The sequence below is a fragment of the Parasteatoda tepidariorum genome, chromosome 1 (genome assembly GCF_043381705.1).
Source record: "Parasteatoda tepidariorum isolate YZ-2023 chromosome 1, CAS_Ptep_4.0, whole genome shotgun sequence".
In the NCBI taxonomy this organism is placed as follows: Eukaryota; Metazoa; Arthropoda; class Arachnida; order Araneae; family Theridiidae; genus Parasteatoda; species Parasteatoda tepidariorum.
The window spans coordinates 90172761-90186824 of record NC_092204.1 but is presented as its reverse complement, the minus strand read 5'-3'; the positions used below and the strand labels follow the sequence as shown (position 1 = coordinate 90186824).

Sequence of the window (14064 nt, the reverse complement as noted above, 5' to 3'; positions counted from 1 at the left end):
ATGTTTACAACTAAGTTTTATAATAATATGCTCTTAAAATGCCGTGTCTTGGTGAACAGTTATTAAAAAAAATATTTAAAGAACCATATTTCATGTTCTCCAATGTGTTGGGGATAGGAACTCTTTGTAGCTCAAACTCTGTGTAGATTGAGCTCTGTGTATATAGTCTATTAGTTAATGAATTGGAAATATTTCTTTTAATGTTTCAAAATTATTATAAATATAATAATAATGTAATATATATATATATAATAAATAATCTATAATATAATAAATAATATATAATATTCTAAATTTTATTTTCGAAGGATGACCGAATAGAAATCGAAGAACTGGACGCAGGAGAATACAGAATATTGAGAGTTCGCATCATCAATGTGAAACGTCAAGATGATGGGCTATACTTTTGCAAAGCTTCAAATGCAGCAGGTGAAACCGAAAGAGCGGGTCACATAGAAGTTCAATGTAAGTTGTTTTTCAAAAATTTGAACTCTTTACAGTTCAGTATTTGTCTTTAGATTACAGTTTCTTTTTAAAGATGTATGCACATCCATTATTGAACAACAATATGATACTGCATTTCTGAGTTGTTATAATACACTGACAAAAAGTGTTTGACAAAAGTATTTTGGAAGGGGTTTAGAGCGGAATTAAACCCTTTTTATTTTCTATTTTTCGTAACTGTGATATTTCCAGGCTGGAGTAATAAAAAAAAACTCACCAAAAAGATTTACACGATTCATTTATTATGCCCAGAATAATTTTTTTTCCAATACAAGATAACAGTACCAGACTGTTTGTAATATGTTTAGAGAATGTTTATTTTAAATTAGATTTCAGCACTCATTATTATTTCAAACAAAAAATTAACTCAAAACTTACAAATAAAATACATATATGGAACATATACTTAATTTTATATAATTTTCGTGAATAAAAGAATTTGCACCTTTCTAACAGTTTTCTGAAAAATAATGGTGCCATTAAGCGGTTAATGTGAATCTTTAAATTTATGGTCAAAAATGATAGAGTATTTCAATATTCAAGCGGAAAAAGAAAAAAAAAAGCTGTCGGAAATCGCAAGAATAAAAAATGAGGAAATTAAGACAGATGGCATTAAAATCAGGACTGCCTAATTAAATTTATACGCTTTCTAACGATCACCCCTCAATTACTGTTTTCTCTGGCAATTTTTTTTAACCTTGCCTTCCTCAATTTCTTTAAGTTTGATATTGTTAATGTATTTGTTTTTACCTTGTATAAATAATAATTTATCAACCCTTATTTAAGTTATTTTTTAGCTTCATTTTTGGCAGGCTATTCAAAAGCATATTTTAGAGATGTAAATATGTGATTAGGAATGACTTCATAAAACTTTCTATGATGATAGACATTTTAAAATTTTTCTAAAAGCATATTTTATCTTTTTATTTCAGATCGTCCAGATATGAGTTTGACTCCAGCAACTGTAGTAAAAGCATGGTCGGGTAAACCAGCAAATCTTTCTTGCATAGCCCAAGCTAATCCAAACGCAACAATCACGTGGAAATTCCAAAATGAACCTATTGAAATTGGAGATGACAGATTCCAAATTCAAGGAACTGTATCCTACAGTAGTCTTCTGGTAAGAAATCTATGACCTATGAATTTTTCATATGGATGATTGCATCCTCTTATATTCAGACTCTTCGGAACGAATTGAAAATTCGCACTACAATTTGCTTAGTTATATACATAAATACTCAATAATCAAATAATTTTGATACTTGTTACAGGTCCTAACAGAAAACAGGGCACAATATGATGTATTTGGAGTTTATACTTGTGAAGCTAAAAATGGTTTAGGAGATAATTTTACAAATATTAACTTAGAAGAAGCCAGTAAGTAAAATCAACTAATATTTAGAACGTTAAACTACATTGTTTTAGAGGCTTTAAATCCGTCCTCACTTATCACTAGATAAAATAGTTTTTTTTTGTATGCAATTTTATGAAAGTGAACCAATTAGTACAGAAGTTCAGTTATTTATACGTGTTTTAGTTTCAACTAGTATGTAATTTCTGAAAAAGATTTTTAAAACGATGGAAAAAAAATGCCTTTTTTTAAAAAGAAATTTAGTGCATTTTAGTCCTTATATACTTTTTTTCAACTAGTGAATAGCCACTTATATTTTCTTAAAGAAAAAATTAAACAAAGATTTATTTTTTGCCTGCAGACGAACTTAACTGTTTAGTAATTAAATTCATTGCAATCCTTCTCATGTGCAAATGCATTATGGTAACATGGTAATATGAATTGGAACATTTTCTAATTCTTCAAAGATATCGATTTTAATGCATCAATCTAGCTTTTAAACCATAAACCTGGCTGTTTTATACAACCCAAGCTGTAGGTGTCATATAGCCATAACTAGTTCTTGCACCAATAACTAAGTAACATGGCAATAAGTCACAAAAAAAATTAAATAAAAAAAAATTCTAAATAATACAAAATGCGTTGAAAATTAAATTGAATATAATATATAGGTTTTTTTTATCTACCATTTTAATTTTGTAAATATAATATTGAAAAATTATCAAACATAAATTATTTACAAGACTTTGCCAGAAACTGTTTAAAACTTTTTCTTACCAATATTTTTCATTTTTTGAACGTGAAAACGCTTTAGTAATACGCATTACGTAGAGTACGCAGTATTAAAATTTGTTTATTTATAGCTGCCCCTGGTCAAGTAACCCAAATAGTGTTTGATAAAGTGACATCCACAACAATAACATTCAGGCTGATGGGACCGGGCAACACAGGAGGATTACCTATCACTCATTACATCATGAAATACAAGAATGCCAATGAACCAGATCATACTACAACCACTGTTGAATGGATTAAAGGTAAGCAAAATTATTTCATCAACATTTTTGGAAAAATATTATTGTAATTTTTTTTATACTTTAAGGTGAAATTGTTTGAACAAACTTAATTAAAAAAATCAAATTTCGGATTTATTTTTATAAACAAAATGTAATAAAACGAAATGCTTTTTTTAAGCTGTGGAAATGAAAACTTCTAACATAAACACTTTTCTTTTAAATCTAATTTATTTCTACCATCATAATATTTAACAGAAACCTATATGGTAAGATAAGTAAGGAAGTAATATTTTATTTGTTATTGTTATTATATATAAGTACTGATTTCATATGTGACATTTGTGCATTTAGAACCAAAAGTGTTAAACTTTTTGAAAAGCTATGCATCTTCAGTGGAAGTAAATAAATAAAAGTAAACGTCATCTTCACAATTATTTTCATATAAATAAGTGAGAATAATATTTTTAACAATACTCTGTGGAACAGAGAAGTGGTAAAAATAAAGGTTACCTGTAAAACTGTTTCCCTGCCTAAAGACTTCATTTGCAGTGAAACTAGTTAAGCAAGACGAAAATAAATGTACGCTTTATTTTATTTTATTTTTTCTTAAATGTGTTTATTATTTTACTTTTTTTAAATCTTTCGAAGCATTTTAATATAATTAAATAATAACTAGCATTTTATTGCTAAAAAAATGCTACCTTCTCCACCTCTTTATAAAATTTTGACTGCAATGAAAGTAATGAAGTGTTATCAAGGTATTAATTTCTCTAATAATTATTCTAAAGATCAAATTTCTAGAACAGTCATTTAGGAAGGATGAATTGTAGAACAAAAAAAAAATGAAAAGAATCTCATGATAAATACTATAAAATTCTGCAGTCTATGTTAAAACATCTTTTAAGTTCATTTTTACTGAAGTAAGACATGCTGCACATGTGTATATAAAGGCATAATATGAATAAAAACATATTTTTTTAAAAAATAAATTTTCAATCTTATTTGATTACATTTAAACACTCTAGCAAAAGTATTTAAATTAAATTTGAATACTATAACACGCATTGTTTTGCAGATGCTCCATATATTCTGAGTGATTTAAAACCTCGTGCAAAGTACCAGTTCAGAGTAACAGCTCGCAATGTTGTTGGTGAGGGACCTGAGAAAACAACAGAGTACATAATGCCTGAAGAAACAGTGCCTGAACCTCCCATTATCGTCACAGAACAAGAAACTGTGTCCAGTTACCCAGACAGATTTGAAGTGAGGTGGGATGTGCCAAATGATAACGGAGAACCCATCAACCATTTTGAAATCAGATTCTTCAAGGTTAGAACTAAATGAAACATTACTTTTTTTTAAAAAAAAATTTGAAATATTGAAGTGAATGCATTAAGGAACAATTTTTTTTTTTGGTTCATTTATACAAATACTTGAGCATGCCTATTTCGGGTGTGGAGATTTTAAATCTGAAATTAGTTTTGTTCCTAAAGCTATAGATTTTTTTAAAAGGCACTTTTATGCTATTTTTTCTCGAAATGAACAAGAAAATTGCAAAAAAAAAGGGGGTCGCGTAAATTATGTGACAAACTTCTAAGGGAGTTATGGCACATCATCAGGATTGAAATTAGATAAGAATCCATGCACGGAAATGTCTTCGTACACGACTAAGGGCGTTTTCCTGTTATGACTTGCTCAGAAGAGCACGAAAAAACAGTTTATATCAGGGGAAACGCCTCTAGCGGCGTATGGTGAAATTCCTGGACATATGTTTCTATGCAATATTAATCCTGATGATGCACCTTAACTCCTCTGAAAAGTGTAGTCAGATTTATTCGACCCCCTGTTATACATAATGTTTTATACCTGTCTATTTAAAAAATACAGACAAAACGTTTTAAAAAAAACTGTAGTTTAGAGAGAAAAACCAATTGCAAATTTGAAAACAACGATATAAGATGTTACACTTCTGACTATAGTACATACATAATTAAAACAATAAAAATCGTTAATCAATTGAAAGTTCAACAAGATATAGGGTATAGTTTGTGCAGACTAAAGCAAAAACAAAGTGAATAAAGCACAAATGAAAGTACATAAATGGACATACTACAGTTTCAGCTCATTAACAGTTTCAGTTCACTACAATTTCAGTAAACAAGAACATTTCTCAGAATCTATCAAATCATTTGGTGTTTAAATACTGAGGAAGGTCTATAAACAAGAACATTTCTCAGAATCTAATTCATTTTCGTTTATAGAACTAAAACTATAATATGTCCATTTCATGTACTTCCATTTTTGCTTTATTCAAATTGTTTTTTTAACTTTAGTCAATCGAAAGTTATATAATATTCATTATAATCAGTGCGATATTTGATTATATTTTCTTGTCTTTTTTTGAAGTCAATTTATTTAATTAAATGTATTCAGTTAAGCCAGTTTAACTGAATAAATAGACAAAGTTATTCAAATAAATAAAATAACACATTAACTTATAGACTCACAGCTATTTAGCCAGTCGTTTCAAAGTCTTCCAATTAAAATTTAAGAAAAAAATTATTAGTGGATTACCAACGCACCGCATTAAAAGAATTTAAAAATTGGATTGAATCCAAAATTTTTTTAATTATTCCAACAAGCTGTATATCACGTATAAATGATAAGAAAAAATTACATTTTAATTTAAAAATTAATTTCATCCCGTCATAAATCTATTTTTAAATAGGCAGAAAAACATCTGCATCATTTGCAGTTATAAAACATACTATTGGGAAGATGGCAAAGCAAATTATGAGTGGTTTAGAATTTTTAAATTCGCACTTTGCATGCTACACGTAAAAATAATAGCTTTAAACATTTGAATTTCAACCTTTAGCTATGTAACAGGGTTAAACTTATGGACTATAACAGCAATTCTTTTCTTCAATCTCAATTCCAAAGATTATAAATTAAAAAAATAACTGACATTTTATAAAGCTGCCTCTCAGGCTCAGAGTTTATCTATGAATATTTAACTGCATCATAATTCAAAGTATATCGATGAATCCATCATAGATCAGAATTTATCTATGAACACATTATGAACATTATTTATGAATACATTATGAATCGTCGTTTAGCTATTAAATATTTAACTGTATCATAAATCAGAATTTATTTATAAATATTTAGCTGCATCATAAGTCAGAATTTATCTATGAATATTTAAATGCATCTTAAATCAGAGTTTATCTATGAATATTTAACAGCATGAAAAAATCAAACATTAATTTTAATTTAAGGTTGAGAGAGACATCAAAGGCTGGGTACAGATGGACAAAGCTGTGGAAAGGAGTGTACGAAACTGGGAGAGCAAACCAGCTTTTGAACTATCTGGACTACACCCAGATACATACTACAAAATAGAAATCAGAGCAAACAACAAAATAGGAAACAGTCTACCTGAAACAGTAATCTTTAAGACAAGAACAGGTAATTTTTTTAAGAGTTTTATTGCTAATCTTGCTGCAGTAAATATTCTCACTATTATTTCAACGTTATTATTTTTAAGTTGATAAAAAAATTTAAATACAAGCAATTTTTCCCTTACCTCAAGCGAAAACTAAATATACAGGGTGTTTAGAAACTCAGAAAAAATTTTAAGGCTTAATAAAAAGCATCTAAGCAAACAATTTTCACTGTACAACTCATGGGAGGAAAGCTAGTGGTGAACCCCTAGATGGCGCTGTAATGGAAAACATAAAGCGTGAGTTTTCTACGACATATCTATGATGGATTTCAAAAAGCATGAAAGTGAAAAGTAATCAGCAGAAGTTAGTAGTCAGGATTCCGTTTCACGCAGGCACTAATGCAATTGCACAAATACTTTTCATGTTGGCACTTGTCTTCTTGGCATATGCTACCCTTACAGACTTTCAATTTCTGGAACATTTCCCTTCAAAAGACCATACGTGAAATGCATGTCCACCTTTTCCTCATTACTGTACATAACCATGTCTTTTGAAATCCATGGTAAAAATGATGATGTGCAAACTCGCACACTATGCTTTTCATTACAATACCGTATAGCGATTTATCACTTGCTCTCCGCTCATACATTGTATGGTGAAATTTGCTTTTTTAGAAGTTTTATATCATCTCTTAAATGATTGCATATTAGTTTCAAAACACCTTGTATAAACAGCATAATAGCAATATTGAGCTACAATGAGACTATGATTAAGGCACAGAGCTGCTCCTGTGAACAGCAGGAGTTCTTTGCCCAGGATGGCGACTTAAAACCCCTTCTATCATTGATGAGTATCTTGTCTGGAAAATAAAAACAACCAGTTTGCTATGGTGACCACATTGTTACCGTCATATCTTTGGCTTCAAAATTTTAGAACCTTAACCTCCAGGATCTCCTTGACCAACAACTGGTTGTACCTGTTTTAACTAGCTGTTTACTTTTTTGGTACATTAGTTCAAAGAAAAAACTCTAGAATTTTTTTTAATCTTTTATACTTTTATGCATGTTAATTAAAGTCTAGATTTGAATAAATATTTGAGAAGTCATTACAATTTCAAGTGAAGTGAACTATGGTCCCATATGCACTTTGAATAATTTCAACAAAGAAAAAATTTATAATAGAGAATTATTTTATTGAATTCATGTTGATTAATGCAATGATTTGATTAAATATTTTAGACGTCTTTACATTTCCAATTGAAGTGATTAATGACCACTTAAAAACCCTGAATAATTTTAGTAAAGAATAAATTTAGAACAATTTTAGTGAATATAAATGTTGATAAAAGTCTAGATTTGATTAAATATTTGAGAAGTCTTTACAATTCCAGGTGAAGTGAATAATGGTCACATAAGCACTTTGGATGAACCAGTTGTATCCCTACCAATCATCATAGCTATTGTTTTAGTGGCTCTCTTTGTTACACTAGTCATTTTAGATGTCACATGCTTTTTCCGTTTCCATTGTGGTCTTCTTTATCTTATGCGGTATCGAACTTGTGGCAGGACTCCAGAAAAAATTCAAAAGAGTCTAGAAGATGGCAGAGCTTGGTGAGTATATCACCATAATTATCAACTAGTTACAAATTAATGTTAAGAGCTTAAAAAATTTGCCACATGATCATGTATAGGTCAACTCTAGAATATACTTTTTTGTTTGAAACTACTAGTGTTATTGAATGTACAGTAGCTACTTATAAATTGAACTATATATTCATATGAGTTTATTGTTTATGATCTATTAAATACTCCATCATTTGAAGTGTTTTTGAATACGCAATTAAACAAATATATGCAAAACTACAATCGATGCCACAGTTTGTCTTTTTTTTTTTCGAAATTTTAGTTACATTTAAATGCATTACTTACATTAAAATTTACATAGCTTGTAAATACTACTATAATTATGCCTGAAATGTGTATGTAATAATTTTAATTACTTTTATGCTTTGGTTCATGAATATTAATAGAAATACATTAAATATTATGTGTAGTATACAATGTTTCTATTCTTAAATTGAGATAAACTGTTTTTAATTAATAACCAAGTTGTCCAAGTAAAATTTTGAGCAATTTAATATTCGAAATTAAAAAATAAATTTAAATTTTATAAAAAAATAATTTCAGAAATAAACATGTAAATTAAAAGAAAAAATGAATATGATTATTACAGCTAAAAGAATTTTACATTAATAACTAATCATAACTTATATTAAAGATGCAAAAGATATGGTATTAGTTTAATCTAAATAAATCCAATTAAATTTTTTATTAAAACAATGCATATCAATAGTAATATCCTATATAATAGTTAGGAAAAAAAATCACCCAAAACTTTTCCTTCAATTTTTAACAGTGTTAAGGAAGTTTCCACAGCAAATAATGGAAAGATAAAATCAGATTTGCGTTCACCCTCATCGCCTGATCAGCTGCCACCACCCGAGTAAGCACTACACCATCTTGTAGCATTGCATGTGGTGCATACCATAGAACTGCATGGTTAGAATTGCATGAATAAGCACACATAATATTCTCACTAATGCACTTTCTTCACTAACACCTCAAATGCATATAATTCCATTATTGTATAATTTGTTTTATGAATATACTTTAGTTTTTTTTATGCATTAGTTATAATGGTAAACTATTTTAATGAAAATTTGATTTTAGTAGATTTTGAATAAATAAGGCACAGCGAAAATTATTAGTGTGTAAAAAACCATAAAATTAAGAAATATGTTAAAGATAGCTTATAGATGACTGAATTCTGATTTTTAAAATTATAATTTAATGGATAAAGATATGCTCTCACTTCCAACAAATATTTTGTAAGCTATTCTTTCTTACCTTGATCAAAGCTTGCGTGAATAGTACCTAATTGCACGTTTATCATTTTTTTAAAACGAATGAATGAAAATAATTAAGTGAAAAAAATGTCATTTATAAATTCAAATTTGTCTCCATGCTCAATTTAGAAGACCCTCATCTTTGGATCACCGTTGTAAGCTCTTAATGCATAAATCTCATATATGCATAGCAGTTCACCTATAATAGAAGGCATTATGTTGCAGTTCGCTAATAAAAAGATGTGTGACATAGTAGTTACCAATGATTAGATGTATACGATAGCAGTTCACTCATAATAAAATGCATACGATAGCTGTTCACAAATGATAAGATGTACCACAGTTCACTGGTGATAATATGCATAAGGTAGCTGTTCACCCAAAATAAGATGATTAAGATAGCAATTCGTTACTGATACAATAGATAAGATAGCAGTTCAACAGCAGTTTTTATTGCCAAAAATTTTATCGATGATGTGAACGATGCACAAACTCTGTCTTAAAATTATTCTTTGTATAAATGCAATACTTGAATAATACTATTAAGCAGTGTTTCATGCTAAAAAGCTGGTGCTTTCCTAATGGAGTAAAATATTAAAATGGACTTCATAATTGTTAAGTTTCTGATAAGTGAAATAAATTTTAAAACTATAAGTAAATAATAAAAAGTTGCTAGAATAATCTGAAGTTTATAATTTATTTCATTTTTTTGTATTACATGATTTGTTTTATAATAAATATGTTTATTTCTTATACTGTATCAGCTGAAGCAGGCCTGGTTTTGAAAATTCGATTTTACAAATTTTAAGCTAAAGAGAATGGGAAAATAAAACACAACTCAATAGTCTTACGTATCTCTTATTTGTAGTGCTACTTGGTGTTGGCCTTTTACTATCTTTTATTGCATGTGCATGTAAACTCTTCTGCTTCACCTATGTATAACATTTTAAAATCTAGTTATTTTTCAATTGTGCTTTTATAAATCAATTTTGTTGTTTCATATTTAAATGTATTGCTCAGTAGTCTTTTATGTGTGTTTAGATAGAGGACTTTATGTGCAAATAATTGCAATATCTATGATAAAACTGTTTTAAATATCTAAAAAATTTGGAACTAAAATACATTGTGGGCAAAAGGTATTCAGAGCCAATTGAATAAAAAAATACATAAAACCTGAAATTTGGTGAAAGACTGGATGCTTTCGAAAATGATATACTTTTTTGCTGGTCAAGAAAAAAAAATCAGCGGGAAACTTGTGAAAGTCTTTAAGAAGTTTAAGGCCTAAGCAAATATGGTAAATAATATGCAATTTAATTGTTTATTAAATATTATTTTTAAAGGGGGTTTTAATAATGAAACCAATTTTTTTTTAAAAATAATAAATAGCTTTTATATCAAATTCTTATTTTTCATTAAATGTTTAAAAGACCACGAAAAATACATAAATTTTATAAAAAATAACTTTCTAGGCTTAAAAAGTAATTTATCACTTTTTTCCTACTCAGAATAAATTATAATTTGAAATCGTATAGACCAAATTTAATGAAATATGGCTCTACGTTTTTCAATTATTGATGCTCTAAAGATCTTCATATATTTCATGACCACCCTTATGCAACATTCAGCTTATAATAAAACTATATACAATTAGCATAAATTTCAATCGACTTAATTTTCAGTTGAACATAAAAAATTTTAATATATTCCTTAAAAACCTAAAAAATAGTTTTTACAATTATTAAATTCCTGTTTGTTCTTTGTTTCTCTATGAGAAGAAATGCTAATTTCTGGTATGAGTATCTCAAAAGAGTAAACTACTTTTAAGATATTTGTGTTTAGATCTTTAATTTTTTTTTCATTCAATATAACAGTCTGAAATCTTGTTACGTGCACTTTAATATTTATGAAAAGAACATTTATTTCTTTAAACAAACATAAGACACAGTTCAATAAATGCCCTTTTTAACTCTACTTAATTTTTAAACAAAGTAACTTTTAAAAATTTACACTATAAGTAAGAGTGAAAGAAGATTCAAATTAGGAGTTTACAACGAAGATTTAAACTTTAAACTCCATTGCAAATTAAGAAAAGACCATTGCGGTATAGGATTAAAGTAATCATCGGCGACTGAGTTCCGTTTTATTTAGCTATCAAATCATATAATTATGCTTTCAAAACTATATAAAAGCTTTTAAAAGTTGAGTTCGTCGGACAGAAATTTAATCCGTGCTATTTTTTAAAAGCAAAAAGAATGTCGTGCTATGTTGTTTCAAGAGTTGTCGATGTTGATATTCATTCGCGCTCGGAGCTTAGCGTGAAAACATGCTCTATTTATTAGGGATAATTTTTTTTTCTTAGCTTGTAATAGAGTATAGTGGAAAACTAACTCCATCAATGAAATCTAATTTCATGTCAAAATATGTAAACTTCACGAAGCTGTTGACCATGAACATTGTAAATTAATACAGTTAAATTGTATTATTGAAATAATCAAGCCTATATATTACAAAAAAATTTTCATCACAATAACATAAAAATTTGTTTAAAATTTCTGAGATACCTATCTATCAAAAATTTGCATTTCTTCTATGGAGTATAAGAAAGTCGCTCATGTGTTTACCTTGAACATTGTATTCCCTTAATCCTTGTGTTGATTCGTTATCATTGTCTATAAAATTTTCCAACAAGGCAAAGAAGTATTTTTCTTACTGAGCAATAAATTTTAAAATGCTTGTTTTTTGTGTTTATGTAAGCTATGTCATGTACTTTTTTTTCTGCACCTGTGTTTTGTCTTATAAGAGTCCATTGTTGTCCTTGTAGCAAAATTTCCAATTATGAAGAAAAGCCTAAAAATGAAGTGGATAACCCAGCATTTGAGTAAGAATTTAAATATTTGATTAAATTAAAATCGGTTTAGACATTATTTCAAACAGCTTAAACTTAAGAAAATAAACTCATATTACCAAATAACGCTAATTGTCACAATTTTAAATAAATATAAGATATTGCCTATATGCAAAATATAAATTAATTTAGTTTCATCAACAATAACTGCAAACTCTTTATTTGTTCATATACAAGGTGTCTAAAAAATGTAACAAAAACTTGTTGGTGGTAAGGCAGGTCATAAAAATTGGGAATTGCAAAGAAATCCAAGAACAGAAATGCAATCGTATGGTTCTAGGTGGTGCTCTGCTCGGGAGCACTGAACGAGATCATTGAATTTGGTGTGGTAGACATATTTCCCAGCCTTCATGATTATCTGATTTATTAAGCTTTGATTTTTTTTTCTCAGGAAGCCCTCAAAGCTATTCTGTGGAGTCAGCAATGAATTTTGTGGTAAGACTCATCAGGGATTCAGCTATAAACGAAATGTCCCAACAATCAATGCCCCCTACCCAAAAAAAGTCGGTTGGCTTGTATTATCAGACATTTGTTGTTTCTAATGACACTTGAACAAGCCAAGTTTGCCAGCTAATTGCAGTTTACAAATTAGATCAGGAAGGTGCGCCTTTTGTTTGACGAGAGCACCACAAGGGTGAAAGCCCATCTTAACTCAGGATACCCCAAATAAATGGCAGGACCTTTCATTTGTGAGGTCACTTCAATTTAAACATAGATCTAAAGGAAAGGGAAATTTTCTCCAAATCCCTATACCTATGATATAGCTCAGAAACCGACCACGAGGACTTTTGATTCCACAGATTTTAAGAGCACGTATATCAAGTGGGTCTTAACGGAGTCAAGGAGCTTCCCCTAAAGTCCAAAGTCATGAGTTGCACCAACATTATGATGTTCTCAATCACCCCTAAAAATTTGCTGTTGCATTTTCTAGACACCCTATATAAAGGAAACAAATGAATCAACAGTATTGTAGACTAATTTAATTTCAATCCCAGCCAAAAGAAATTTTTAAATAAAGAATTACTCTTAATATATTAATTTAAAATCCTAATAAAATGGAAAAAAATTACTTGATATTTAAACTAAGTTGCACTAAAATATTTTATAAATCAAGAAAGAAATTTAGAAAGGAATGGATATTTTCAAAACCTTCAGCTAGCTTCACCTGTAAATATGGATAAGTTCAATAGCATAACATTTCAAATATTTCACTTGCAGCAAAAATCAAAACAATGGCAGAGATCGCAGATCAAACAATCCATATGAAGAAGATCCCATGCTGCAATTGCCCACAAGGGCATGAGAAAGCTTAGCTTGGTCTTTTGGGTACAAATTAAAACTACTTATTTCTCAATACTGCTATCATTTTAGCAAATTATGAAATTCAAAAAATTCTATATATGTTCTAGAAAATATTAAATTTTTGCTTAAAATTTAATTTTTGTTGTTTGGAAAGCGCTATTTATTAAAATTGTAATTTTTACTGCATTTTAAATCTACTTTTTTTTAAATATTTTTAGACTTAAAAATCATAGAGTTGTTGTTTTAGAAAAGTATATAATTTATATTTAAAATAATTTTTAATTTGTTTTTTCTTGCTTGAATATAACATGAAATATTCATAGACATCTTTGCAGTAAGATCAAAATTAGTTAATCTAAGAGATTATGCTATAAATAAAAGAGGTAATAAGAGATTATGCTGTAATTTGTGCAAAAAAAAGTAAACTTTACAATTACAGAAATAAAGTAGTGATTAAAAAAATTGCAAATTAAACTTTTTAAATTATTTTAAATCTACATACACCGCACTTTCTTTTTTTAAAAAAAAGACAGTTACTCTAAAAATAACAGAACTTCTTCAAAACTAAGCTTGACGTTAGTCACCTTGAGCTAGCCATTTTTTAGCCAAGCAGCAAGGATATATTTAAT

At 28.5% G+C, this 14064-nt stretch overlaps 1 protein-coding gene across 31 annotated transcripts in view; it reads left to right on the top strand.

Annotated features, from left to right (window-relative positions):
• LOC107454643 (fasciclin-2) overlaps nucleotides 1-14064 on the top strand; it is a 186694-nt gene that overhangs the window by 169008 nt on the left and 3622 nt on the right. For 3 of the 31 annotated variants that reach the window (XM_071183742.1, XM_071183746.1, XM_043040763.1), the window contains 9 exons: nucleotides 309-465; nucleotides 1437-1624; nucleotides 1776-1881; nucleotides 2719-2892; nucleotides 3947-4200; nucleotides 6156-6345; nucleotides 7699-7933; nucleotides 8739-8825; nucleotides 13352-13459. In XM_071183742.1, coding sequence (XP_071039843.1) covers nucleotides 309-465; nucleotides 1437-1624; nucleotides 1776-1881; nucleotides 2719-2892; nucleotides 3947-4200; nucleotides 6156-6345; nucleotides 7699-7933; nucleotides 8739-8825; nucleotides 13352-13436 — 1476 coding nt within the window. In that variant the 3' untranslated portion in view covers nucleotides 13437-13459. Of the gene's footprint in view, nucleotides 1-308; nucleotides 466-1436; nucleotides 1625-1775; nucleotides 1882-2718; nucleotides 2893-3946; nucleotides 4201-6155; nucleotides 6346-7698; nucleotides 7934-8738; nucleotides 8826-12049; nucleotides 12107-13351; nucleotides 13460-14064 lie in introns of all 31 variants that reach the window. The other 28 variants (XM_016071891.3, XM_071183722.1, XM_043040760.1 and 25 more) reach the window with 13 other exon arrangements.